The following is a 27,768-nucleotide window of genomic DNA, read 5'->3' on the forward strand; positions in this document are numbered from 1 at the left end:
ACTGCTTATTCAGTATTCAATATCTTATGGGGCTTTGTTGAGAGTACATAATGAAAACAATCAACGTGTCTTTAGTTTCGTTCAGACTCTTTCTTGAGAAAGGGAACCACTCTTCTCATGTCTCGGATTTATTCCACTAATTTGAATTGTGTCTTCATACCTCTCATGACTTTCTCTACTTACTCTGAAAAGCACAGCGCTGGGTTGTACTGAATGACAGTAGGAGTCTCTAATTAAGATTCTTTGTTTGTGGCATCAATGATCCTTTTATTATTATTAATTTTTGAAACTTGTATTTGGTTTTTCTGAAGTTGATCTCAAAACTGTAGACATTGCTTCATTTAATTTTTAGTGCTTCAGAGAAATCTTAGATCAGTCTGATCATTATTCTTTGGCAAGAATGACTTTCTCTTCCCTCGTGGATGTTTTGGAGTTTTAAATACAACCTTCAAATTCAAATTACTCACCATTACCTGACTAATATTGAGCTTCAGTGGTTTGTCTATTGCTTAAAAATGGATTGTGTATGAAATCGGAGGATGAGTATACCACTTGATTTTCTTGATCCCAGGTACACAGATTTCATCCCTCCCCTAATTCACCTTATACCATTCATTTTCAATGTCAGAGTGATGTTTCTATGTGTTGTATGTGGCATATATAACAATGTCACTCCCATGCTTCATGTATTCAGGCGGCTCTCTTTATCTATAGAATAAGGTCCAAATTCCTTAGCATACAATAAAAGTCTATTGATGTAACATATCCAAAACAAGGACCACAAGCTTGTTTCTCTTTTACTTTGTTTCAGTTCTGGTTTCTAGTGCTCTTAATAATGTTTTTATTTCTGTTTTTAAGCTTGTATTTTTTGTATAATAGTTTCCTAACCACATCCAATTCCTTTATTACTTATTTTCCAACTTCATCTCATAATTCCCCCACTAGAATTCGATGTTCTAGGGGCGCCTGGGTGGCGCAGTCGGTTAAGCGTCCGACTTCAGCCAGGTCACGATCTCGCGGTCGTGAGTTCGAGCCCTGCGTCAGGCTCTGGGCTGATGGCTCAGAGCCTGGAGCCTGTTTCCGATTCTGTGTCTCCCTCTCTCTCTGCCCCTCCCCCGTTCATGCTCTGTCTCTCTCTGTCCCAAAAAAATAAAATAAAAACGTTGAAAAAAAAAAAAGAATTCAATGTTCTAGATTACCAAAATAATGAGGAAAGAAGGGAATATGATAATAAGTTGAAAATTAGAAAGAAATCATACAAAATGTGATTTTGCAGAAATTCCCATTTTATTTTCGTAAGCATTAATGAGTTAGTCCTCAGATCAAGGTAGAATAGTCCAATGAATCACAGTCCTGTGGAATTCTGAGAACTCTGGAATTCAACAGATGTGGTTTGGATTCCAGACCTACCACTTTCATTCTTTCCTTAACTTCTCTGGGATAAGTTGCCTCCCCTATAAAATGCATATATAAAAGGACAAAACACAGGCATGTGTTAATTGTCCTCAATACATGCTCCTCACTCACCTCCCAAATTACAGCCAGCAAGAAAGATTCATGAAGAGTAGAAAACTTATTAGATGCAGTATTCTGCATTGAATATATAAATTCTGCATTTTAAATATATTTCTAAAGTTTTCATAAATTCACATGTATGTGTTTTTAATGAAATCATGAACTTTGGGCTTGTATCTCAAAAGTTGAGGTGTTTTCAGGAATATAATTTCTTCCAAAATGTGCCCCTTGATGGCTCCTTCAGGGACTTATGGTTCTGATTTGGTATGACCATTCTGTACATGTTAATGTACAAATGAGGAAATATCAACTCTTCCAGAAGCTGGCCCAGGCCCATCTCAGAACTTAAGCTCTAGCCATTCTTCCTTGTGTCTTATTCTTAGACAGACAGCTCAAGGCCCTTCCTTTTCCAACTGAGATCCCGACCCAGCCTCTTTTCCTGACACTAAAAAGGAGTCTGATAAACCAAGATTCTGATTCCTCCAATCAAGAATCTCTCTTCATGACTGAAGCTGGAGATTCTTTTCTGTATTGATGGCTGAAGGAAACCGGACAAGAGTTGGGGAGTTTATCCTCATGAGCTTCTCTTCCCTACCTACTGAAATACAGTCACTACTCTTCCTGACATTTCTAATCATCTACCTGGTCACGCTATTGGGAAACAGCCTCATCATTCTTGTTACCTTGGCTGACCCCATGCTGCACAGCCCCATGTACTTCTTCCTCAGGAACTTGTCCTTCTTGGAGATTGGCTTCAACCTAGTCATCGTGCCCAAGATGCTGGGGACCCTGCTTGCCCGGGACACAACCATCTCCTTCCTTGGCTGTGCCATGCAGATGTATTTCTTCTTCTTCTTTGGAGTTGCTGAATGCGTCCTCCTGGCCACCATGGCATATGACCGCTATGTAGCCATCTGCAATCCCTTGCACTACCCAGTCATCATGAACCAGAGGACACGTGCCAAATTGGCTGTTGCCTCCTGGTTTCCAGGCTTTCCCATAGCTACTGTGCAGACCACTTGGCTCTTCAGCTTTCCATTCTGTGGCACCAACAAGGTGAACCACTTCTTCTGTGACAGCCCACCTGTGCTGAGACTGGTGTGTGCAGACACAGCAATGTTTGAGATCTATGCGATTGTTGGCACTGTGCTGGTCGTCATGATACCCTGCTTGCTGATCCTGTGTTCCTACCTTCGCATTGCTGCTGCCATCCTTAAGATTCCATCAGCTAAAGGGAAGCATAAAGCCTTCTCTACCTGCTCCTCCCACCTCCTTGTTGTCTCCCTATTCTATGTATCTTCAAGCCTCACCTACTTCCGGCCTAAATCCAATAATTCGCCTGAGAGCAAAAAGCTGCTGTCATTGTCCTACACTGTTGTGACTCCCATGTTGAACCCCATCATCTATAGCCTGAGAAATAATGAAGTGAAGAATGCCCTTGGCCGGACTTTCCGCAAGGCTTTAGGCCTTAGATTTTGCATCCCATAAACGTTAAGAAATGAGAGTAAAGTGTACTCAATGTGGAGCAATCAGGTTCATATTTGGGATTCCTCTGCCTCCCTTGCCATCTCTGGTGGGATGAAACCCAGCTGCTGAAATGACTATTGGGAAGCTCAGAAGAGGGAAAAGAGCAGAGAAGTAGGTTGGCCCTGTTTCTACCTCCTGGAAAACTCCTCTGTTCATTGTAGGCTTACGTTATTTTTTCTTATTGGTATTTCAATAATTCTGTGCCATATAATTCCGGATATTCACATTACTATGTCCACATTGTGAACAGCATGAAACTGCTTATAATCCTATTGTGGGGATACATAATAACAGAGGACAAGACCAGTGAAAAATCATCATGTCACTTTCTTTTCCATCGGGCAGATCTGACTCCATTCATCAGAGAGAAAACTCTGTAATCCTTACCAGTGCATAACTGTCATCACTGTCTTATTTCAGTTTGCATGCCCTTGAAGCATGTTAGTTCTTCTAATCTCACTGGTATGTGATATAAATATAGAAACATGGATTGATCATGCCCATACTTACACCTTTATAACCCCACAATCATTTTAGTCCTTACTGTTTTCCCAGGAAGAATGAGCTGAGCTTTCACAGGCATTCTATCCCATTATCAGGTTCTTAAGCCTTGTTAAAGTAGTAGTATAAATTTCTATTGTGATACTGTTTTCATCAAAGTTTAAAATGGATCTAGCTAACTGCAACATATCTCTTCCTTAACCACAAAAATATTTCTCATTCTTCTTATGATTTCATAGTACTCTATTTTTTAGATATACCATAGTTTATTTAATGAGTCTTTTACAATTATAAATCATGCTGTAAAAAATAGCTTTATACACAAGCATTTTCATATTTTTGTCAGTGTATCTGACAGATGGAAATCTAGAAATTGGGCAAAGGGTGAATACATGTACCATGTTGTTATATATTGGCAAATTTCCCTCCAAATTGATTATACCATTTTACCTTCCCACCAGAAATTCACAAGGGTTCTTCTTTCCCTATTGTCCCATCAATAACATTTGTCATCAAACGTTTGAAATTTTGCTTACATAATAGGTAAAAAATAACTAAAATTTTAATTTGAAGGAAATAAATTTTGAACATTATGGAAGAAATGATTGAGTAAATTAGAGAATATAGTGAATTTCATTCATACTTCTGTGTTAGTAGTTTAGATGATTAGCAGCTGGTGATGTCTGGTACTCCATTTTCTCTGTTTGAAAAGTTCTTTCCATCTGTACGTTAGCCGGATCCATCTCATCTTTCAAGGCCCTAGTGTGATCCCTTAAGCAGCATAAATTATTCTCTGCTATATGCATCTATTCCAATTTTATCAACAGATAAGTTAAATTTTGAATATACTATGCTGTACTGGTTTTTACATGTTTGTCTTTTCCCAGTGTACCTGTAAGTCTTTAAAAATTAAAGCTGCACAATTATTTTTGTTTTAACATGACATGAGAATTCCTGAAAACCATATGTTCTGGAACACTCTGCATTTAAAATACTATGGAAAAATAGGGTTAGGGAATACCACTCAAAATATATGCAAGTTTGAAGCCAGAGCATTAACAGAAACAACAGCTGGTACCTGGCGAGACAACATAGACTGCTCAGATATGCAGTTCAGTGATGTTGAAGGTTGCCACAGTAGATATTTAACAAGCATTATAACAATAGAATGAAAATGTCAATGATGGTTTATTTAGTAAAAGAGTATTTGGTACTGAGATAATGCAGTTGATATGATGCTCTGAACCAGTGGGGCAGCTTCTTATATGGTCATGGGAATCAGTGCCACTTTCCAGAAGTCAGAAGCTGCACAAAACAAGAGATGCTTCTCTTTGTGAATGGAGCTTCAATTATAGTCATACTTCTAAAATTTTCTTTAAAACAGGTAAGAGAGCTCCTGATGGCAAGGCCTTGTGACATTCAGTGTTGAAGGTTATATTTTGGTTTGCTTTGCCCAATGCAAACTTTACATTACAATGAAATTATTCTATAGTTTTTCAATAGTGTATGAAGATGAACAAATGAATGGGTAATCCAGTTGAGAAGTGGTGGTGACTTGGAATAGAGTAGTATCAATACAAATTAATTCTAAATAATTTTTGGAGGAAGAATTGATAGGATTTGATGGTGGATTGCATGTGAGGAAATACAGTGCTCAAGTTCCTGCAATAAAGTATAGATATTCTGAAAGTCTGGAGAAGATCCATTAAAGAGGCATGAAAGAGGTTTTATTCCCAGAAAGGTTAAACCTTTTCCTTCATATCCCTGCTATGAATCTCTTCTCACCTTTTAGAAACATCTTCTCCAAACTTACAGTAATTGATCTTGCCTCAGGATCAGTTGATTTCACTGGGTTATCCCAGAACCAGATATGGAGCCAAGGACTCAAATGCAAGTGAATTATTAAGGAGAAACCATTAAATGTAGTAGAGTAGGAATGGAGAAGAAGCTGAGCAAAAATATAATTTTGGGTGCAATTCCAGACTCAGCAGTTCCAGCAGGGAACTCCAGGGAATAAATAAAGCTTAGTTTGTTCTGCTTCATGCCAAAGAAGTAGGCTTTTGTACTCCCATTTCAGTCATCCACTGGCTACTGGCAGACTGTAGAGTAGGAAATAGGGAGAATTAAAACTCCCAGGGACCACTGGGGAAGGGGAAGAATAAATAGCTATTCTTTTTTATCCAGTGAGTCACCTTTATTATTTATTCCAACTTTTGTTGGAAATGTGGTATACTTCCCTACAACAAACTGCAAGATGAATGTGCCATCCTAATTAATTAAAATGGAAATCTCAGGTCATATAGGTGAAATATGATGCAGAAGGTCAGTACTTTAAATATGGCTTGTAGAAAAATGCAAGCACATATTTGCAGACACTTCGCTAAATATTAAGCAAACAATAATGAAAAAGTCAGGTATGGTTACTGCCTTTAGTAAGAAACATGTGGTCAAATGTCTGTTTCAGAAACACTATAAAAAATGTTCAGACATGCATTAGAGTCTTGGGATGAAGCCCTAATCACCTTGGGAAAATTTTGACACAAAGCATGGACATCATCTTACTCCCTCAACTTCATTTCTTATTCAAGAAGTGTTAGGATTTTCAGACTGTTATTCAGACTTTCTTGTTTTCACCTTATCCAGGAGTTACTAGCCTCCCCAGCCAACAGTATCCCCTGCCAACTGCTTCTCCACTTGGCTTAGACAGTGATTAATGAGTTATCCTCTCCATGCATGAAAACTTCCGAATCCAGATCAGAAACACTCCCAAAGAATTAGCCCAATGAGAATCAAAAGTGAAGGAAGATGTAAAAGAATACTGGAATGATAGAAATAAAATCACGGTCTTAAAGAGATACCTGCACTACCATGTTCATTGTAGCATTGTTCACCATAGCCAAGACATGGGAAAAATCTAAGTGTCCATTTACAGATGAGTGGATCAAGAAAATATGGCATATGTATACATATATACAATGGGATATTAATCAGCCATAACCAAGAAGGAAATCTGGCTATTTCAACAACATGGATGAGACTCAAGGGCATTATGCTAAGTAAAATAAGTCAGACAGAGAAAGACAAATACTGTATGATCTCATCTATATGTGGAATCTAAAAAACTAAACTCAGAGAGAAGGAAAGTAGAATAGTGGTTATCAGAGACGGGGGTATGGTGACATTGGTCAAAGGGTACAAACTTAAGATGAATAAGTTCTGGGGATCAAACATACAACATAGTGACTATCATTAACAATACTGTATTCTGTACTTGAAACTTGCTAAGAGAGTATATCTTAAATATTTTCACCACACACATAAACAAAAAGATAATTATGTGAAGCGATGGACATGTTAACTAACTCTATTGTGGTAATCATTTCAATATATATATCCATGTATCAAAACATCACATTATATATCTTAAACTTACACAACATTATATGTCAATTTGATCTCAATAATCTTGAGGGAAAAAAGAATACTGGCATGCTCTTCTGATCTCTCTCTGGTGCAAACCTTGGAGAATAGACAGACCACTGTTTTTTCCCTTGCTCTTGTAGCCTCATGAGTGCAGGAAAAGTTGGAGCTGCAGCAAAGCACTTCCTCCAATTATGGGATTGCAGAATCTTCATGAATTTTTGCATGTCTGGGAATTCCTCAAAACTCACACCTGTCAGAAACTGAACCTATGACTTTACCTGAGGAAGAGGAAGCATTGGGGGAATCACTCCCTTCCAGTAAACACCAGGGACTAAAATAGTCCTGAGACCCAGCCTGGAATCCTCTAGAGTGATTGACACAGGCCCAGCCCAGAGCTTCTCTGAAGTGACTAATGCTGCACAACTCAGAACTTCTTTATAGGGACTGACAGGATTTACCTGGGGTGTCTGGCACACCCCTGGACAAAGCTTCTTTGAGAATGTGACAAGGCAGAACCCCAGAGTTCACCAGCAATGAGGACTGAGACTCACCCAGAGTACCTTTGGGATGATTGGCACAGACACAGCCCAGGGCTTTTCTGAAGTGACTTGCACAGATATAGCTATATTTTAGGACTCCCCTGGAGTCACTTGTTCAAACATAGTCTAGTCTAAGCCTAGGGTAGCTGACACAGACCAGGGGTTCTCTGGAATGTGATGCAAATTTCATTCGCAGGAGGTAAGTAAAGAGCAAAGTGGACAGAGCACAGACTTGAACTCTTTGTGAAGAGGATGATGGCTTATTACAAAGAAAATGTGTCTCCTTTGACACATTTCTAGGAAACAAGAAAGGAGATCAGAGGTCTCAAGTAAATAACCAGAAGTTTTTGACAAATTAGGTAATCTGGGAAAGGATGGAAAACAATGATTATGTATTGGGCTTTAGAATGTTCAAAGCGCTTGAGTATATATTATCTCATTTCACACCCACAGCCACCCTTCAGATGGATAGGGCATCTGTAATAATAGTCATTTTACAGTTGAGAAAACCCTAATCAGAAAATGTCATGTCAGTAGCTCTGTGACTCACAGATAAAAATAATAACTAGAACTTTAACTCTGAATTTCTTACTCTAAAGTCCTTGCTATTGTAACTATGTGGCCTCAAACTATCATTTAGGTGGGATTTTCACAAGTTTTCTTAAGTATGCTATCTTGTTCTTTCTTGTTGAAACAGTGCATGGAATCTTCAATACGTTACCACAGAAAGGAGACACTCTGGATAGAGGTGTAGCTGGCCAGTCCACCTCAGCTAGGTTTCTGCATACTTTCCCCTTCCCTAGAGTTCTTTCCCCTTCTGATGGCTCCAAACACAACTACATTTATCCAAGGCTCTGTGCTTGCAAGACCATTAGTAAAACAGTAGCTGAATTATACCTCATCAATAACATCCTGACAACCTCACCTGCATTAATGGAGCTACAGGAAGATCCATTCTTTAGAATATCATCCCAGCAAACTCCCTTCCACCATCTCCCTGCTTAGTAGGGGAAAACAGAAATTTAAAAAATGAAGAGAAAGGTGAAAGAGATGGAAGAGAAAGAGAGGAAAGGCTACATTAAAAGAAGGCAATGTAAAGGGATGGTTAGAGAAGGATCAAAACAAATGAAGGAAAATATGGAGTTACAACTGTGGGAGGGAGGCAGATGCAAGGTTTTGAATCACATTTTCATATTGTTTTGTGCACCCCTAGGGCCCTAAGAAGCAGCATTAGGGGGCTCTTTCAGGGGAAGAGAAAAGTGAAAGTCAAGCAAGTGGGGCTCTGAGCCCCTGCCTCTGCCCTTACTCATCCTCATTGGACTTAAGTGTTGAGATTCTCTGTAGGATGTGGTTTGAAAGAAAAGGCAAGGTCATCTCTGCTTTAAAAGTCATAAAAACTAGTGCTATGAATATGCATTTCTCTCAGCTTCCTTAACTGAGAATTTCTTTTTTTTTAAGTTTTTTTAATGTTTATTTATTTTGGAGAGACAGAGATAGAGCACGAGCAGGGGAGGGGCAGAGAGAGAGGGAGACACAGACTCCGAAGGGGGCTCCAGTTTCTGAGTTGTCAGCACAGAGCCTGCCTTGGAGCTCGAATTCACTAACTGTGAGATCATGACCCAGGAAGTCAGATAACCATCTGAGCCACCCAGGCGCCCCAGTTAACTGAGATTTTCTTTGATAACATCTGAACTTTTGACCTGAGACCATTTTCCGTCCTTGCCTTTTGTTACACATTGGCCAGTGTCTAAGTAGCATCATCTGGTTGTATCCTTAGGAAATTCTCAAACTATGTTATGTTGCCGTTTTTCTCCAGTTTCAACTATCAAAGCTACACTTTATCGGATTCTTTTCTATCTAACTGCTTTACCAAAAGATTTGGTTTAGTCTTTTTGAAACTATAAAGACTATAATAATATCGATAATAATAATGATGGTGGTGGTGGTGATGGCGAGAATGCAAATTTGTGTAGTGTTTTATAATTGTACATTTATTTCCACATCTCTTACCAAACAATAATTTAAAACGTTGTTTAAAATATTTTTACAGGGGCGCCTGGGTGGCTCAGTCAGTTAAGCGTCTGACTTCAGCTCAGGTCACGATCTCACAGCCCGTGAGTTCGAGCCCCGGGTCGGGCTCTGGGCTGATGGCTCAGAGCCTGGAGCCTGCTTCCCATTCTGTGTCTGCCTCTCTCTCTGCCCCTCCCCCGTTCATGCTCTGTCTCTGTCTCAAAAATAAATAAACGTTAAAAAAAAAATTAAAAAAAAAAGAAAAAATATTTTTACAAACACTTAAAAAATAATAGTGATTACTTTGCTCCATCATGGATTCACTAAGAATTTCATGACTAAAAACGTAGTTAACTTTTAAAGATAAATATCAGCATGTTAAACCAATTAACTAATGCCATGAAGATAAATGTTACTTAGTGATTCAATAAATGTTGATCATTACTTTGTAGGTACCAGGCATTGTAATGTGTATACAATGATGCATATCATTTGGTTTATGTCAAGGAGTACACAATTAGCTGGAGAGGACAAATATAAAAATAATTATAATATAAAACCATTGATATAATAAGGGTATTTTGAAATGCTCTGAGGAACACAACAGAGATAGTAATTTATCCATTTGGGGAAGGAGATTGTCAGAAAAAGCTTCACAAAGAAGCTAACATTAGATCTTAGATTAAAGAATGAGTATTTGATATGGTTTATCTGAATTTCACTAAGGCATTTGATGAACTTTTTCATGAGATCTTTGTTACTACATTAAACAGATATAGTCCAGGTAACAGTACATATAACTGTTTATTTATACCCAACTCATGTCTGAAATTATTTGAAGTTACTTATAGAAAAAAAATAGTTTTGCTGAATAGCCCAAAAAGTAGAGATTAAAAAATTGGTGCCAACTCATTTTAGAATATGGCTTAAGTGGTGTGCCCCAGAGTCATGGCTCTGTCCTAGGAAACATTTTGATTAAATATTTCAGGGGAGTGGACATCTGTGGCACAGTGAGTGATGTAAAGCTGTTATAATAATGCTTTTAAAATATCTTCTCAGAACATAGCAATACATTTTTAAATAAATGTATATTGGAAAACAAAACCAAATGTACAACCTATAAAACACACACACACATTCAGAAGTCTTAGCTGTAGACTCAACTGAGACCCAATAGCATCATCAAACTGCTATAAAAATGATTAAACCTTAGACTACATTATTTACCAAGCACTTGGAGTTAAGCACTCTGCTAGGTGCAAAAGATACAATGATGAATAGATTTCCCTCCTGGCATTAACTATTAGATGATATAAATATATGTACACATACACAATTGTATAGTGCTCTAATAGAGTTTTACACAACGTGTTATAAGAGACTTAAAGAATAAGCCCTTGATTAGGCCAAGGGAGTGAAGGGAAACTTCACAAACAAAATGATGTTTCAGCTGAGACTTGCAAGACCAGAAGAAATTATACATAGTTGCAGGAAGAGGTTTCCAAAAGTAGAGAGTAACATGCACAAGTACAAGAAGGGGTAAGAGAATATGAGGTATGCACAGAACAGAGAGTATTTTTGTGTAACCAGAGCACCAACTGTGTAGGGGATTTGGACCTGGAAAAATAAGCAGATACCAGAGAAAAAGACCTTGTTAAAGGTACTGTACTTTTTCCCAGGGATAATAGGTAGTGACTGAAAGACATTAAGCAGATGAGTAACTTAATTGGGGTTGCTATCAGATCACACACAAGTCAAGGATGGTTTGTAGAGAATGAACTAGAATCAGGTTCCTGCAATATTCCAGGCCAGAGAAGATAAGAGTAGTGATGTAGAAGGTGACACTGAGTCGGTGTTTTGGAAAAATAATGAATTTTGAGGTTAAATGAGAGGATTTTTGTCCCAACTCCTGCATTATGCAGCCTGGGTGGTGTCATTTTCTGAAATGAGTTAGATAAAAGGAGGAGGCTTGGGGTAGTGGAAGATGATGGGTGTAATTTATAACCCTTATCACTCTTTAAATCTGTGTAAATTATATGAGGCTGTATCATTGATGTGTGTAGTCTTTGCATCTAAATTCCTTCTGAATGGGGATCGCTGTGCCTACACTCTGTCTATACAGATATGTCCATGACTATTTTTTATATTTTGTTCATTCTTCATTCATTTATTGGGTCACAATTTAATGGGCATCTACCTTGCTAGGAATTGAGATAAAAAGTTAAATTTTCTACACAGTTTCTACTTTCAAGTAGTATACCATCTAAAATATGAGATGGAGACATAAGTTAACAATTATTCTAATATTAGGTCCATGAAAGTGGGTGTTGCTAATACCTTGAAACTTTCTAATCTTCTCTAGAATTTGTTTTGCTTTTTGCTCTATTACTAACATCTTATGTCAAAAACTCCTGTTTGCTCTCACCTATTAGCTTAGACTCATTTCCATTCTCAGAGTGGGTGAGTCGCCTGATGGGTAAAGCCATGACTCAGAGACAAACTGCCCAGGAGGCATATCCTGATGCCAACATTTGCTGGCTGTGTAACTTGGAAAAATTATTCAATCTCTCTGTGCCTCCTCAGCTGTAAAGTAGACCTACTAATAACCCGTATATCTTTAGTTTGTTGCAAGACTTAACATAATGCATGGAAACCACTTAGAATAGTGTCTGGCACTTACCTGGTGCTCATTAAGTGTTAACTCTTACTTGGAAATTGACAAAGTATCAAAATTTTCAAAGAAAACATGTGGGGACCTGGGTGGCTCATTTGGTTAAGTGCCTGACTCTTGGTTTTGGCTCAGGTCATGATCTCACTAACTATAGGATCGAGACCCACATGGGGCTCCACACTGACAACACCCACATCAGGCTCCATGCTGACAGCACAAAACCTGCTTAGGATTCTCTCTCTCCCTCTCTATGCCCCTCCCTTACTCTTGCTCTCACTCTCACTCTCATTCTCACTCTTTCTATCTCTCTCTCTCTTTTTCTCTGTCTCTCAAAATAAATGAACTTAAAAAAAACATGAATATGAATCAGCAAAAAAATTTAAATAGCATTTTCTCACTGTTATTTTTTTCTGAATGTTTATTTTTGAGAGAGAGTGAATAAGGAGAAGGGCAGAGAGAGGGGGAGACAGAGAATCCCAAGTAGGATCCAGGCTGTGAGCATAGAGCCTGACGTGAGGCTCGAACTCACAAACTATGAAATCATGATGTGAGCTGAATGACCTCAGTTGAAAACAAGAGTGGGACACTTAAGTGATTGAACCACCCAGATGCCCTTCTTGCTGTTTTTGCTTTTACTTCCCTCCTTCCTTCACCACCCTGACCATGTCTTGCACTTGCTCAGTACTTAAACATTATCTGTTCAGGGAAGCCTTCTCTGACACTCCCCACACCCCAAATGCCTATGTCCTTCTCCACTGTTTTATTCTTCTCCATTGTTCTTTCAGCCACCTAACATACTATACATCCTATTTACATGATTTGTTTACAGTCTGTCTTTTCTACTAGAAAGTGAGTTATATGAGGGCAGAGATTTTTTTTTTATGTTTACTGATGTATTACCTTTAGTATCTAAAACAGTATCTGGCACAGAGAACATAATCAGTATTCATTGAATAGACTATTCTTTTCTCTTAAGGATTGAAAAGTAGGGACTTCAGTGAGTTTGGGCAGTAGATAAGGAGATAAGAAGTAGATTTTGGAAGACAGATCTAGCATTATCTCATAATAACTACAATGGTTAGCATGTGTTATGTACCAGTTACATGCAAGTGCTTTAGATTTATTCCTTCATTTAAGTTTGTATTTATCACAATTTCAGGTCTCAGTTTTGAAGTTTAGTTCTTGATGCCATGATGAAACATTCTACTTATTTCTCACAGGATTTGATATTATTAGTCTGCATATTTGAGTTGGTCTTTATTTATTAACATGTAAAACTTGAAGTGATATTTCTTGAAAATCAAGATGCAAGTCAACCAACAGAAACTGATGAAAGGGTTTATGTGCAATACATCTAGATTCTTTCTATGGTCTGACACTGTCTTGAGTCTGTGTTCCCTTTTCTGATCACATATAGCTACACAGAGAATATTTAGCCCAGGGATCAAAATAAACCACAGTCTCTATATTTCATGTCTCCTTGTATAAATTGCAATATTCTGAGTTTAGAAATGAATATATTTACATTGAATGTAGAATATATTGAGTATTCCTCCAATATACTGAAATCATCCTGAGGGTTGGCTGCTTGAGATTACGATGCATTCAGTTCTCTTCCTCAGGATCATTGGTAACTTTCCTTGATTTTCTCTTTCCTACCCTTTCATTTTGCAGAAAACATACCCTGGATCACCTCATCAGCTTTCACTGTGCATTAAAACACTTCTCCTCAGAAATGCTTGGCATGGCTGCTTTTTTAGTACCACTGAATGTTGAAGAAAGATAAGGTAGGAGCCCCAACATGAAGCTGTGATTTTGATCTCTATAGAGCAAAGTCAGGAAGTATATAGGTATATGGTGTGCCTCAGTTCAATCTGAAAAAAAGGTTAGTATTCTTCCAAAAATTATGAATCCCATAGACAGGCTTATTTTTTTACATTTTGGAAAGTACACCTTTTGATTTGCAACAAGTATAACAAGAAAGGTAGATAATGGGGCCATGGGAGGTTTTCTAAGGGTATAATAGAAGTCTAAATAACATATGGAGACTTCTACCTTCCTGGAGCATGAATGTCAATGAAATCCTGGACAGAAGAATGATGTGGGGAAACTGGACAATTGTCAGTGAGTTTGTCCTTGTGAGTTTTTCAACCTTATCCTCTGAGCTACAAGCTCTACTATTTCTCCTTTTTTTGACTGTTTACCTGGTTACTCTAATGGGCAATATTCTCATCATCCTGGTCACTACAGCTGACTCTGCTCTACAAAACCCTATGTACTTCTTCCTCAGGAACTTGTCCTTCCTGGAGATAGGCTTCAACTTGGTCATTGTGCCCAAGATGCTGGGGACTCTGATCATCCAAGACACAACCATATCCTTCCTTGGCTGTGCCTCTCAGATGTATTTCTTTTTCTTCTTTGGGGCTGCTGAGTGTTGCCTCCTGGCCACAATGGCATATGACCGCTATGTGGCCATCTGTGACCCTTTGCGCTACCCAATCATTATGAACCGCAAGGCCTGTGCCCAGCTAGCAGCTGCCTCTTGGTTCTCAGGGTTTCCAGTGGCCACCGTGCAAACCACATGGATTTTCAGCTTCCCTTTTTGTGGCCCCAACAGAGTGAACCACTTCTTTTGTGACAGCCCCCCTGTCATTGCACTGGTCTGTGCTGATACCTCTCTGTTTGAACTGGAGGCTCTGACGGCCACTGTCTTATTCATCCTCTTTCCTTTCTTGCTGATCCTGGGATCCTATGTCCGCATTCTTTCCACTATCTTCAGGATGCCCTCAGCTGAGGGGAAACGCAAGGCCTTCTCCACCTGTTCCTCCCACCTTCTGGTTGTGTCCCTCTTCTACAGCACTGCCATCCTCACATACTTCCGACCCCGGTCCAGCACCTCTCCTGAGAGCAAGAAGTTGTTGTCACTCTCCTACACAGTAGTGACTCCCATGTTGAACCCCATCATCTACAGCTTAAGGAACAGTGAAGTGAAGTCTGCACTGAGGCGAGTCATCCGCAGGACCCTGGGCCCTCAGAAACTATGATTGACTGACCTGGAAACTGAAGGGGTGGAAGGCAAGGACAAAGGAGAGAGAAAATAATTCCTCAAATGGGTTCTGGTCTCTCTTCAGTCTGGGAGCGATGCTCTATCCACTAGAATTTTGGACTCTACTAGGATCCATTTCTCAATGAAAGATCATGATTCTTTGGATTCTGTGGGATTGTGGTACCAATGCATCTGAGGATGCTGCCAGTTTACACAGATTAGGAGCCTATCCGGAGGTTGATAACATCGCTACAATTTGCCATTCGTTACTTGTTTTAACTTTTCTTGAACTTCTTCACCCATATCTTTTTATAATCTTCAGCTTTACATTTTTCTATTTGTCTAAAAACTCTACCTGCAACTTTCAAGGATCTTTTTTGCTTATAAGGTAAATTTATGATAGTGATGATAATAAATAATAGAGTTTTGTTTCATTCCTTCACTCACTTTTTTCAGCAAACTTTGAGTTTGAACTCAAAATTTCAATGCATTTTTACTCATCAGTCAGCATGTGTCAGACTCTGTTTAGGCTCTGAACACAGATTGCTGAATAAAATAGACAAATTTCTTATCTTGTGGAATTTATGTTCTAGTGGGAAAGCGAAATAATAAAGCAATACTTAAAAAACTCTACTGGCTTAGAAAGTACCCATGTTCAGAGGAATAGCAAATTAGGACTTCTTCCTCTACTACAATAATTGGTCTGTACAGTATCTGGAGAAAGACTACTCCACATGGACACTGCCTCAATCTCAAATTATTCACCTTGGATATGAGAATTGCTTGACAAAAAGTGTGTAAAGGAATCCCAAGTTGAGTATAAATGGACATAATTCTAGGAAACTTCTGAGAATAACCCAAAGATTCTTTGTTTACTAAATTTTGTATATAATCTTGTGATTGGGTGAAATCAACTGTCCTTTTTAAGCTTGCATATCACTCAACCAGTATAGCAGCCTGTCTTTATGGTTTTTTCCAGTGAACATAGTCCAACTCTGGATTCCAGGAAAATAGCAGACTTAGGATGCGTGCACCACAGCTTTGTGTTAATTAGTGAAATTAACAGAGTAAAATAGTATTCAGTGCATAGACATATCCTCTCCACAAACTCTGTAAATAACTAACTCTGTGTGCTGTGGGGGTAACAGGTATCAAGGGCTCTCATGTAGCAAGAGATCTAGAAAGGCAGCACATTCTAAATTATTACTACAAGAATTTGCAAGTGAAAATATAGATCATGGGGTTCTGTTTGGATAATAGCATTCACACGGCTAAGTAGATTGACACCGCTATACATTTATAATCTCCAGTTTTAGCCAAACTTATTGCTCCTTTACATTTATTTTATTTGTCCTTGTATGGTAGGCAGAACAATGGTCCCCCAAAGATGTCCATGTCCTAATCCCTAGGACCTATAAATATGTTACCTCACATAGGAAAAAGGACTTTGTATACAGAATTAAAATAAGTATCTTCAGATGGGGGGGGGGGGTGATCCTGGATTTTTTTTAATACAGTAACAGGAAATCAGAAGATAGGTAGAGAATGAACTTGAAATATTTATTCTTGTGGTTTTCTCACTTCCATACATCTAAGCCCACAGCTCCTGTCTGGTGGCTTTCAGACAGCTACCCTTTCCAAGTTCTAATTGTCCTTCAGGCCCAGGGTTGGTACCAGCTTCTTTCTTACTCTTCCTAGCCCTGGGATGTCACTATCTCTTGTTAGCTTTCAAAACCCTGTCTTTACCTTTATCTTATAGATAAAATATTCATGTCCTTTATTAGGGGTGTGAGCAGAGTGTGAGAAGGACAGCAGAACTCATATATTCTGCTTCATTGTACCCATGCTCTTCACTACCCACTTCAAACACACATACAGACTCATGTGCAGGCACATATATACTTAGCACCTAGCTCATAGTAAGTGATTAAGTAATGTTTGTTAATTTATTGATTATTTGATGATGCAGAGAGATTCAAAAGATAAAAGAGATGGAGTAGGATCTGGGATAGATTGCTGGTAACATAAAACATGATTTTAAAAAAGACAGATTTTACAGGTTCCAGAGTTTATAAAATGTGAATGTTTCTTGCAGGGTTTCCTAATTCTTAGATGCCAAAAAAAAAAAAAAAAAAAAAAAACAAGAATGGAGCAGACCCTCATTGTATTGCTCCATGAATTATTGTCCTTCCTCTTCTATAAAGGAAGTGCTAGATGAAGGATGGAGGGTGGGTCCACAACAAGCCCCCAGGATCTTACAATATTCCAGTTTTGCTAAAGGAACTACTCAGCAAGTCTTATAAGTAGGGAGCCAAGAGGGTCTCACTGTCAGTGGAAGATTTCAAGCCTGCATGAGAAATTCCTTGTGGCTACTTTTCTCAGAGCTCCCTTCACGTCCTTGTTTCTCAAGCTATAGATGAGGGGATTAAGCATAGGTGTCACCACTCCATAAAACACAGACACCAGTTTTTCCTGTTCTTTGGAAGACTTTGGAGTCATGTAAGTGACAATTGCTGACCCATAAAAAAGGATGACCACCATGAGGTGGGAGCCACAGGTAGAGAATGCCTTGAGCCTCCCCACAGCTGACTTCATCCTGACCACAGTCACTATGATGTGACTATAGGATACCAGAATTAGGGAAACAGGTATGAGGAGAATCACAACACCCATGAGGAAAATGACCATCTCTGAAGTATGAGTGTCTGTGGATGCCAGGATCAACAGTGCAGGGGCCTCACAAAAGAAATGAGCAATACTATTGCTGCCTTGGTAGGGTAAACTTAGTGTAAAAGTGGTATCTACCACAGACACCAGAATGCCACTGGTCCATGATCCTGCAGCCAGCTGGACACACACCCTCCAAGTCATGATGCTAGGGTAATGCAAAGGGTTGCAGATGGCCACGTACCGATCATAGGACATCACTGCCAGAAAGGCACACTGGGTGCACCCAAAAATGAGGAAGAATAGAAGCTGAGTTGCACAACGTGTGAATGAAATGACCTTCTTCTGGGATAGCAGGTGGGCTAGGGCCTGGGGAACGATGTTGGTAGAAAAACAGAAGTCAGCCAGAGATAAGTTGCAGAGGAAAAAATACATGGGTGTGTGAAGCCGGGAGTCAACCTGAACAAGGTACGTGAGAAGTAGATTTGCAAGCACAGTGATGAGGTAGACACCCAGGAATAAAATGAATAGCAACTTCTGGGTGTGTGGGTCATCAGAAAGTCCCAGAAGGAGGAATTCTGTCACCTGTGTCTGATTTGTTTCTCTCATAGTTTGTCTCTTTTTTCAGTAAGAAGTCTCTTTTTTCAGCATGTAGTTTTATAACTATTATAAAACTATATAATTCAGATTTGGAGGGCTACAGAATTTCCCTCAATCACTACCAGCCATTCCAAGCATCCCCTTTATATAGATAATCACGCTGTTTTAGTTGGAACATTTTCAGTGTTGCAAAACTTAATGCTTCTAAGATGGTGCATTCATTTTTAGTGTCATCTGCAAATGTAGAGTAGATCAAAATAATCATCTTCTTTATTCTGAATATCAAAATTCTAATAATAAAAAAAGATTCAATTAATATATAAAGTGACGGCATTTAATTTCACTTCATTATCAACTAAAGCCCTTGAGTCTTATGTGGCTATTGACACACCTCTCCCGTCTTATGATGGTATAGATTGTTGTTGTTTTTTTTTTAATTCTTTGGGTGTACAACTTTTCCTGTTGTCTCTTCCCTGACAAGACAGTTACTAAGGTATAAGAAATCAAAAAGAGCCAAAGTGCCTTGCAGAAATGGCATTTTTCTTGGAGAAAATAACCTGTTTTTGAAACACTCAGGAAACCAAGGAGTAACTGGGTGGTGTGCCACAATCTCTTTGGCAATCCCATCCCAAGCTTTGGCTGGAACTCCCAAATATCGATCTTAAACATCAGTAAACTTCCAAAATAGCAGACACACCATCACAACATTTCCATTTGAAGCCACCAGGTTGGCTAGTTTTCTGTGTTCAGACTAAATAGCACTAATCCACCTTCTCTCATTGCCTTGCATTATCTGTGTATTCCTCTGAGAGATTAAAAAGTCCTTTGAAAACTATATCTTTTTCATTTTTGTGCCCTTTTTAAGACATAGCATAGGGATTTATTTGATAAATTATTATTAATTAGGGGCGCCTGGGTGGCGCAGTCGGTTAAGCGTCCGACTTCAGCCAGGTCACGATCTCGCGGTCTGTGAGTTCGAGCCCCGCGTCGGGCTCTGGGCTGACGGCTCAGAGCCTGGAGCCTGTTTCAGATTCTGTGTCTCCCTCTCTCTCTGCCCCTCCCCCGTTCATGCTCTGTCTCTCTCTGTCCCAAAAATAAATAAACGTTGAAAAAAAAAATTTTAAATAAAAAAAAAATTATTATTAATTAAAGTACATATAAATAATCTGATCATATGGTTTGGTAGAGTTGTTTAAAAAGCCTACCAGATTCTCATGTCATTAAGATGACAACATAGAGTGTTCCTGACTTTGTTCCCCTCACAATAAGAACAACCAACAACTATTCAAGAATAAAACACCACTGAGAGAAACCTAGAACACAGTGGTGAGGCTGAAGCAACCCTTGCACCACAGAGACCAAGAAAGATGACATTAGAAAGGTAAGAGAAGCAGCTTCCTGTTGACTGCATTGTCCTTCCTCCAGGCCAGCACAGCACCATGTGAAGAGGTCTCACCTGAGCCTCCTATTCCTCTAGTAGGAAAAGAAAACCCAGGGGAGACTGCACCACCCCAACATTGTGGGTTGCTTTATAAGGGAGACCCTACTCTGATCTCACACCACAGGGACTACAGAGGAATCGGTGGGGCTCAACTATTGGGAATCTGATTGTGATAGAGAAGGAAGGAGGGACTCACAACAATCAGCACACAGATCTTGGCAGATCAAATTCATACCTACACTGCCCAAAGACTAATCCCAACCAGCAGTTTTGCTCATCTGTAGAACCACATAAGGGGAACACTCTGACCAGAGAACAAGGTGGGGTGCAGATCTGCTTGTTTCAGATTCTCAAAGGAGTTTTGATGGCCCTAGAGCCTAGTTTGTTCATGCCCAGAAAGGGAGCTAAATCACAACCCTACCTGCTGTGAAGAGAGACCTCTGGCTCCACCTGACCAGAAGGGCTGATGACAACTCCTGAAAGTGGCACAGTCCAGCAGCACTCAAGCTGAGAAGTGGGTGGGCACAACTGATTGCATCCAGAGCAAAGCCAATACCAGTGGAACATTCTTGTGCTACATATAGGCAGCGGCATTAATTCATAGCTTGGGCTGAAGGTAAATTCCAGCCCTTCCCAACTAAAGAGACTGCCTGAGAAATTAAGAGTAGCCTGAGTGGGCCATTCCCCTCCCACCCAGGCTGGAGAGCTAGAAAATAGCCCACCCACTGTCAAGAGTCTCTTCTGGCACCATCTCACTGAAAGGGCTGGTGACAACTCCTAGAAGCAGTCCAGTCCAGGGGCACTCAAGCTAAGAGGCAGGTGGGCAGAACTGGGAGTTTGTAGAGCAGAGGCTGGTGGCTCTGTTCCATCCGGAAACTTAGGGTATGTAAAGACAACAAACAAAAGACTTAATCATCTTTAGAGCTGCTCTCTCACTGTGCTCAGGCAAGAAATCTAATTTGTGGCCCCATTTATCACTGAATATAGCTTTCAGCTTGTCCAACCAAAGAAGCTAACCAGAGCACGCTGAAAGCTGCATAGCCCATACAACAGCCCTACATGCAGTGGCACTTGAGCAGAGAGCACAGCTGTGTCTTCTTTCATCTGCAGAGCAAAACTGATGACCTCACTTGACCAGGGAATTCAGTGCACACTCTGGATTGATTGGGGTCCTTAAACAATGAGTTGTACAGTGGGTTCTGTCCTGCTGCCCTGCCAGTGCAGGGAAGTTATTTCATATACTATTACTGAATATAATACCCAGACCTGATCATCTAGTAAGCCTGACCAGAGAATCCTGGCAACCCCAGAGCCCATCCTACACCCTCACTTGGGTAGGGAACTGAGAAAGCAGTCATACCCAACTATTCTCAGACAGTGGAACATTTCCCATTATGTTAATAGAATGAAAGAAAAGAATCATATGATCATCTCAATATATACAGAAAAAAGCATTTGACCAAATTCAACATCCATTTGTGATAAAAAACTTTTTTTTATTTCTTAGATCACCATTTTATTATGAAAGGATATAACTCAGGAACAGCCATATGGAAGAGACACTGTTATAAAAATTCTTAACGTGTTATGCATGGAAGGAACATATCTCGATATAATAAAGGCCATGTATGACCAAGTTCACAGTTAACATCATACTCAGATGATCATACTCAGGTGAAAGATTGAAAACTTTTCTTCTAGGAACAAAACAAAGGTGCCCACTCCTATTCAACATAGTACTAGAAATCCTAGCCAGAGAAATCAGGCAAAATAAATAAAAGGTATCACAATTGGAAAGGAAGAAGTAAAACTGTCTATATTTGCAGATGATATGATTTTACATATAGAAAATCCTAAAGACTCAATTAAAAATAAAGTTAGATCTAATCAGTGAATTTAGGTAAAGTTGCAGGATACAAAATTAATATACAAGACCAGTAGCATTTCTATACACAATTAACAAACTTTCCAGAAAACAAATAAATCAATCCCACTTACAATAGCATCAGGAACAATAAGATACTTAGGAATAAATTGAACTAAGTAGGTGAAAATTCTCTATTATTAAAACTACAAGACATTGATGAAAGACATCAAAAACACAAATAAATGGAAAGCTATCCCATGTTCATGATTGGAAGCATTAATACTATTAAAATGTCAATACTACAAAAAGCTATCTATAGATTCAATCCTTATGGAGAGTCCCAATGGCATTTTTTACAGAAGTATATAAAACACTCCTAAAATTTATATGGAACCACAAAAGACCCAAAATAGCCAAAGTAATCCTGAGAAAGAAGAACAAAGCAAAAGACATCACACTTCCTGATTTCAAGCTAAAAAGCTATATGATAAAGCTATAGTCATCAAAAGCTATAGTCATCAATTCCAGTATGGTACTGGCATAAATACAGACAAATAAACCAATGGGACAGAATTGAGAACCCAGAATTAAACCCAAATGTATATGGACAACTAATATTTGACAAGGGAATAAAGAATGTTCATTGAACAAAAGACAGTGTTTTCAGTAAATGGCAGTGAGATAATTGATATTCATATGTAATAGACTCATATCTTATACCACTCATAAAAATTAACTCCAAATGGATCAGACTTAAATGTAAGTCCTGAAATCATGAAACCCCTAGAAGAAAACATAAGAATAAAGCTCTTTGACATAGGTCTTGGTAATGAATTTTTGGATATGACACCTAAAGCATAATCAACAAAAAAAGAATGAACAAGTGGGACTACATCTAACTAAAAAGCTTCTGCACAGCAAAAGAAACCACCAACAAAGTGAAAACCAACCTATGAAATGGGAACAAATATTTGCAAACTGTATATCTGACAAGGGGTTAATATACAGAACATATAAAGAACTCATACAACCATTAGTCATTAGGTAAATGCAAATTAAAACCACAGGGACACATATCACCACATGCCTGTTAAAAAGGCCATCAAAAACAGACAAGAGATAAATGCTGGCATGGATGTGGAGAAAAGGGTACCCTTATCCACTGTTGGTAAGATTGCAAATTGGTACAGCCACTGTGGAAAACAGTATAAAGGACCCTCAAAAAATAAAATAGAACTACCATATGATCCAGCAATTCCACTTCTGGGAATATATCTAAAGGAAATAAAAACACTAACTTGAAAAGATATCTGTACCCCCATGTTCATAGTAGCATTATTTACAATAGCCAAGACATGGGGATGCCTGAGTGGCTCAGTCTGTTAAGTGTCCGACTCAGTCTCAGCTCAGGTCTTGATCTCAGGGTCATGAGTTCAAGCCCCTGACTGGGCCCAGTCTTGGGCTCTGGGCTGGGCATGGAGCCTACTTGAAAACAAACAAACAAAAAAACAAAAACAATAGCCAAGACATGGAAACAACCTAAGTGTCCAGTAATGTATAAATGGCTAAAGAAGTTGTGATATATATACAATGGAATATTATTCATTGATAAAAAACAAGGAAATGATACCATATGCAACAACATGGATGGACCTTGATTATGCTGACATTAAAGTACATTAAAGTACAGTTATTAAAATCATTTTAAAAAGCAAATATACAACAACACATGTGCTTCTCTATTAACACATTAAAATTCAAAATGTTGTGACAGGTCTAATAACCACCTTAATTTCAAAATAATGAACTTAAAGGATATTTTGAGGTATCTTTAACAACTACAATGTGATATAAAAATACTTCTAATTTCTGTTGGTGATAAAGTCATAGATATTGCTAATGATAGTTTGGCTTAATTACCAACATTCAAACAAGAAAGAAAATTTGAATTTCTGTTAGAGTAAAATAGAAATAAAGAAGTAGCATTCACATCTAAATTGAAGAACACTCTGAAGTTTAAGTTAAGAACTCCTAGGCTAAAGAAATTCCCAGTTTTCTCAAAAAGATAGTATTACATTCTATGTAATTTGATAATGGAGTCTTAGGTATCTGGATAGGTCTGTGAGTCAGTGATGAAAGGTTCCAATTCATCACTGAAAGAATAAATGAATAAATAAATCCTTAATATAAACAATCACATTTATGGTTCCCTTATCTGACCACAGGCCACCTTTCCAGCCACTTTTCTTGCCACATAAGTAGGACACACTGTGTTTTTATACCCCACTGATTTTTGTAGGGCATCATCCCCTTATTCAAATGTGTGCCCACTACTAGAGTTAGCATCACTTTCCTTGAACATTCATCACACTTTGAATGTTCAGTCAGCTTATTTGTTGGCCAAATGTTATTAGCCAAACACGTTTGGTACTGGGGAAAAAAACAAACAAACCAAGCTCCTAAGGCCGAAGAATCTCAGATAGGAGGAATCAAACTATAGTCATGTTTTATCCTCAGTGACAATATGGTCTCAGGAACATCATAGATTCACAGAAAATAATAGTTTAATGAATGAATGTACTGGGCCAAGTGAGTCTGTATTATCTAACAATTACTTAAATCAAACTAATATAGAATTGTTTCTAAAGAAAAATGTAGTCCATTGCCAAAATAGCTGACATAAAAATACATTTTGAGGGGCACCTGGGTGACCCAGTCAGTTAAGCATCTTATTCTTGATTTCCGCTCAGGTCATGATTTCATGGTTTGTGAGTTCGAGCCCCATGTTGGGCTCTGCGCTGACAATGTGGAACCCGCTTGGGCTTCTCTCTCTCTCCCTCTCTCTCTGCCTCTCAAAAGTGAGTAAATAAACTTTAAAAAAATACATTTTGAGACCACACACTATTTTAAGATATGTAACTTCAGAATTACCTCCATCTAGTGGAAGGTATTAACCTGATTAGTTCTTAGAGTCTCCCCCAGGTCCTTTGGACTTTCTCTCTCTACCACAGTTCACACACTTCCCAGGGAAGAAATTAATGCATGTCTCTAAATCTCAGGGAAAATTAAATGGTAAGCAAATATTCTCAGTTTTGATGAAAATAGCATAAAACTAAACATTTGTCACAAAGTTTTAAGTGATGCCTATAATCAGTGGTTGACTTAATGAAAGGGCAGCTACAGAATATTGCTGATTTCTATAGCTTCATCTGGCTTATACCTACATGTTTTTACAGATTACATTCAAGAAAAATATTATCCGGGAATACTTTCTGATCCACACATTTTTCCCATTCCCCACTCCCACTCACTCTGAACACATATAGGTATAGGCATACACAACTAAACACATTCACAAACTAAATATATAAGTGTACCTTCACCATCATATATTTACTTCCATCATAGCTAATAATGTTACATTGAAATTACTTTCTTTCTCTGTGATGGTAAGATATTCAAGGGCAGGGACCACATCTGACTCATCTTTATTCACAGAAAATAGGATAAATGCTGGTACAGAGTAAGTGTACAATACATGTCTTTTGAGCTAATTTGACCTGAGCCAAAATACCAGGAGACAGAGAGGTCAGTGTGAGTCAGAGATGAGTGTGACTTGTGATCTGTCAGATAGGAGCTTTCACTGATCCTGGCACCATAGTAGAAGCCTACACCCCTGACCTCTCTTGATTTGTTTTTAAAAGCATATTATGCTCTAATGCAAATGTGGAGGAGAAAATGTTCCCCCAGGTGACTGTGAATCTGCCCCCAGGGTCAGGAAGCTTCTGAAAGAAAATCATGTTTATATTGTTAAACTTCCTCTCCTTTATTCTGCCTTTTCCCTAGATTTGACATCAACTTTTAAGTTCATTTCTCTAAAAGTGACATATATTATGAATCAAACAATATGGTAGGATCACAGAGCCATGTGGTGTCTAATCTGAAATTATTTTTAGGAAGAAGATTCTGAGGGAATCCATAGGAACCAAGAAAAAATACTAAGTTTCAGTTTTGTTTCCAAGATCTTTTGTGCTCAAAATCACTTATTCCCTACCCTCCATATCCATTTATAGTCTTCCAAGCCCAGCTCAACAGAGGCATAAGAATTCCCACTCAAAGGATCAATACTGACTCCATGGAAGTTCGGGTTATGTCTCCCCTGGATGAGGACCATGATTCTTCTTCACAGGGAATTTGACATTGTAGTTGTGGTTTGATAAGGTAGATCCACTGTGGGAAAAACCTTGGCTAGATTTATTACAGAAAACTTAGCCCTAAGAATCTGATTGGACAAAATTAGTTGAATTTTAAAAATCAAATTTATGAAGAGATTGAAACCAACCCACTCCCAAAATATACTAGGTTATTACTTTTTTCAACTTGCACCTTCTCTTTCCATCCCTTCAATAATCTTACCAACATTTTCTCATCAGGTGGAGGAAAAAAGATCAAATTAGCATGTCAAAGCCAGTAAAAACATCTCACTGTTGAGGGGGAAACTGCTGCAGGTGTGTTGGCTGCAGGAGGGGCAGAGTGGAGACTACAAGACAGTGGGCATTTTGTCATAAGTCATCTGAGTCAAGGAGCTCAGTAAAATCTCCAAGTCAAGATCAAGGACAAGGCAGAAAGGGAAATCCCCACATGGAAAATGTGTTCTGTCTACCAGGCATACTGTGCATAGTTCCATTTAAAGGAGGTCAACAGAAGGATACTATGAGCAGTCTCTGGAGTGACTGAAGGGCTCGGGAGAATTCTGGATCATTACAGTGGATCTTGAGCTGTGTTTCCTCTCAGAGGTTCCCAAAAGGAGAACAAGAAATAACATGCAGTTAGCACTCACATCTCTGTTTATGGGCCCCATTACCAACCAGTTCTTCTTTCTTGTATTCTCTTTGGGGAAGTGTTTTATTGTTGCAATTAAGTATTTGGTTTCTAGGCTGTAGGTTGCAACTCTGTTCTATTACATAATATATGTATGATTTTGAGGAACTTCATTTGTAGAATGTGAATATGATGTGTCCCAGATAATAATGAATTCTTCAATGATTAACATTTTAACTGTTTTATTTTAATAACCTGATGCTAAATTTTAGACTTAATGTCCAGAATATATAAGGAACTCCCACAAATAAGAAAAGTCAGAAAACTCCAGTAGCTAATAAGCATATGAAAAGGCACACAACATAATTAGCCACCAGAATATATAAATTAAAACCACAGTGAAATACCACTAAGCTTCATAAAAATGGATTAAAATGTTTGAGGATGTGGAGCAATTTACATTGTTGATGGGATCATAAATTGGTACAATCAATTCAAAAAGTCCATTTGGAAATATCCTTGAAAACTATCCTTGAAAATATGTCTTCCTTCTATAATCCAGTAGTTTCACTCCTCTGTGGTATATATACCTTATAGGGATGAGTATTTATATCCACCCCAAATATGTACAAGGATTTTTATAACAGCCCTATTCATAATACTTAGAAGTGGAAATAGGGGCGCCTGGGTGGCTCAGTCGGTTGAGCGTCAGACTTCGGCTCAGGTCATGATCTCGCGGTCGGTGAGTTCGAGCCCCGCATGGGGCTCTGTGCTGACAGCTCGGAGCCTCGAGCCTGTTTCAGATTCTGTGTCTCCTTCTCTCTCTGACCCTCCCCCATTCATGCTCTGTCTCTCTCTGTCCCAAAAATAAATAAACGTTGGGAAAAAAAAATTAAAAGAAAAAAAAAAGAAAGGATAAATTGTGATACAGTCATGCACTGAGATACTATTGAATATTTTTTCAAAAATGAACTACTACTATATGCAACCACATAGAAAGATGTTTAGTAAAAGAAGTCAGACACATAAGAAATATATTCTATAGGATTCCATCTCTTTGAAGCTCAAGAACAAGCAAAACTAATTTATATTTTTAGATCTCTAAATAACAGCTACCTTTAAGAGAGTATTGATTTAGAG

The 27,768-nt window shown here is 38.6% G+C and overlaps 3 protein-coding genes across 3 annotated transcripts; 2 read left to right on the forward strand and 1 right to left on the reverse strand.

The window, feature by feature from the left end:
- Positions 1–2,049: 2,049 nt before the first annotated feature.
- On the forward strand, positions 2,050–3,003 carry LOC125176967 (olfactory receptor 10A2-like). The gene has a single exon (XM_047878937.1). The coding sequence runs from the start codon at positions 2,050–2,052 to the stop codon at positions 3,001–3,003; it is 954 nt and encodes a 317-aa protein (XP_047734893.1).
- Positions 3,004–14,282: 11,279 nt separating this feature from the next.
- On the forward strand, positions 14,283–15,230 carry LOC125176937 (olfactory receptor 10A4). The gene has a single exon (XM_047878874.1). The coding sequence runs from the start codon at positions 14,283–14,285 to the stop codon at positions 15,228–15,230; it is 948 nt and encodes a 315-aa protein (XP_047734830.1).
- Positions 15,231–17,560: 2,330 nt separating this feature from the next.
- On the reverse strand, positions 17,561–18,508 carry LOC125177056 (olfactory receptor 2D2). The gene has a single exon (XM_047879080.1). It carries the CDS (start codon positions 18,506–18,508, stop codon positions 17,561–17,563), a length of 948 nt encoding a protein of 315 aa, XP_047735036.1.
- Positions 18,509–27,768: the final 9,260 nt, after the last annotated feature.

The sequence above is a fragment of the Prionailurus viverrinus genome, chromosome D1 (assembly GCF_022837055.1).
Source record: "Prionailurus viverrinus isolate Anna chromosome D1, UM_Priviv_1.0, whole genome shotgun sequence".
In the NCBI taxonomy this organism is placed as follows: domain Eukaryota; kingdom Metazoa; phylum Chordata; class Mammalia; order Carnivora; family Felidae; genus Prionailurus; species Prionailurus viverrinus.

Bases quoted from the DNA above. Each gene is read 5' to 3' on its own strand.
- LOC125176937 (XM_047878874.1), top strand. From the start codon at position 14,283: ATGATGTGGGGAAACTGGACAATTGTCAGTGAGTTTGTCCTTGTGAGT.
- LOC125177056 (XM_047879080.1), bottom strand. From the start codon at position 18,508: ATGAGAGAAACAAATCAGACACAGGTGACAGAATTCCTCCTTCTGGGA.
- LOC125176967 (XM_047878937.1), top strand. From the start codon at position 2,050: ATGGCTGAAGGAAACCGGACAAGAGTTGGGGAGTTTATCCTCATGAGC.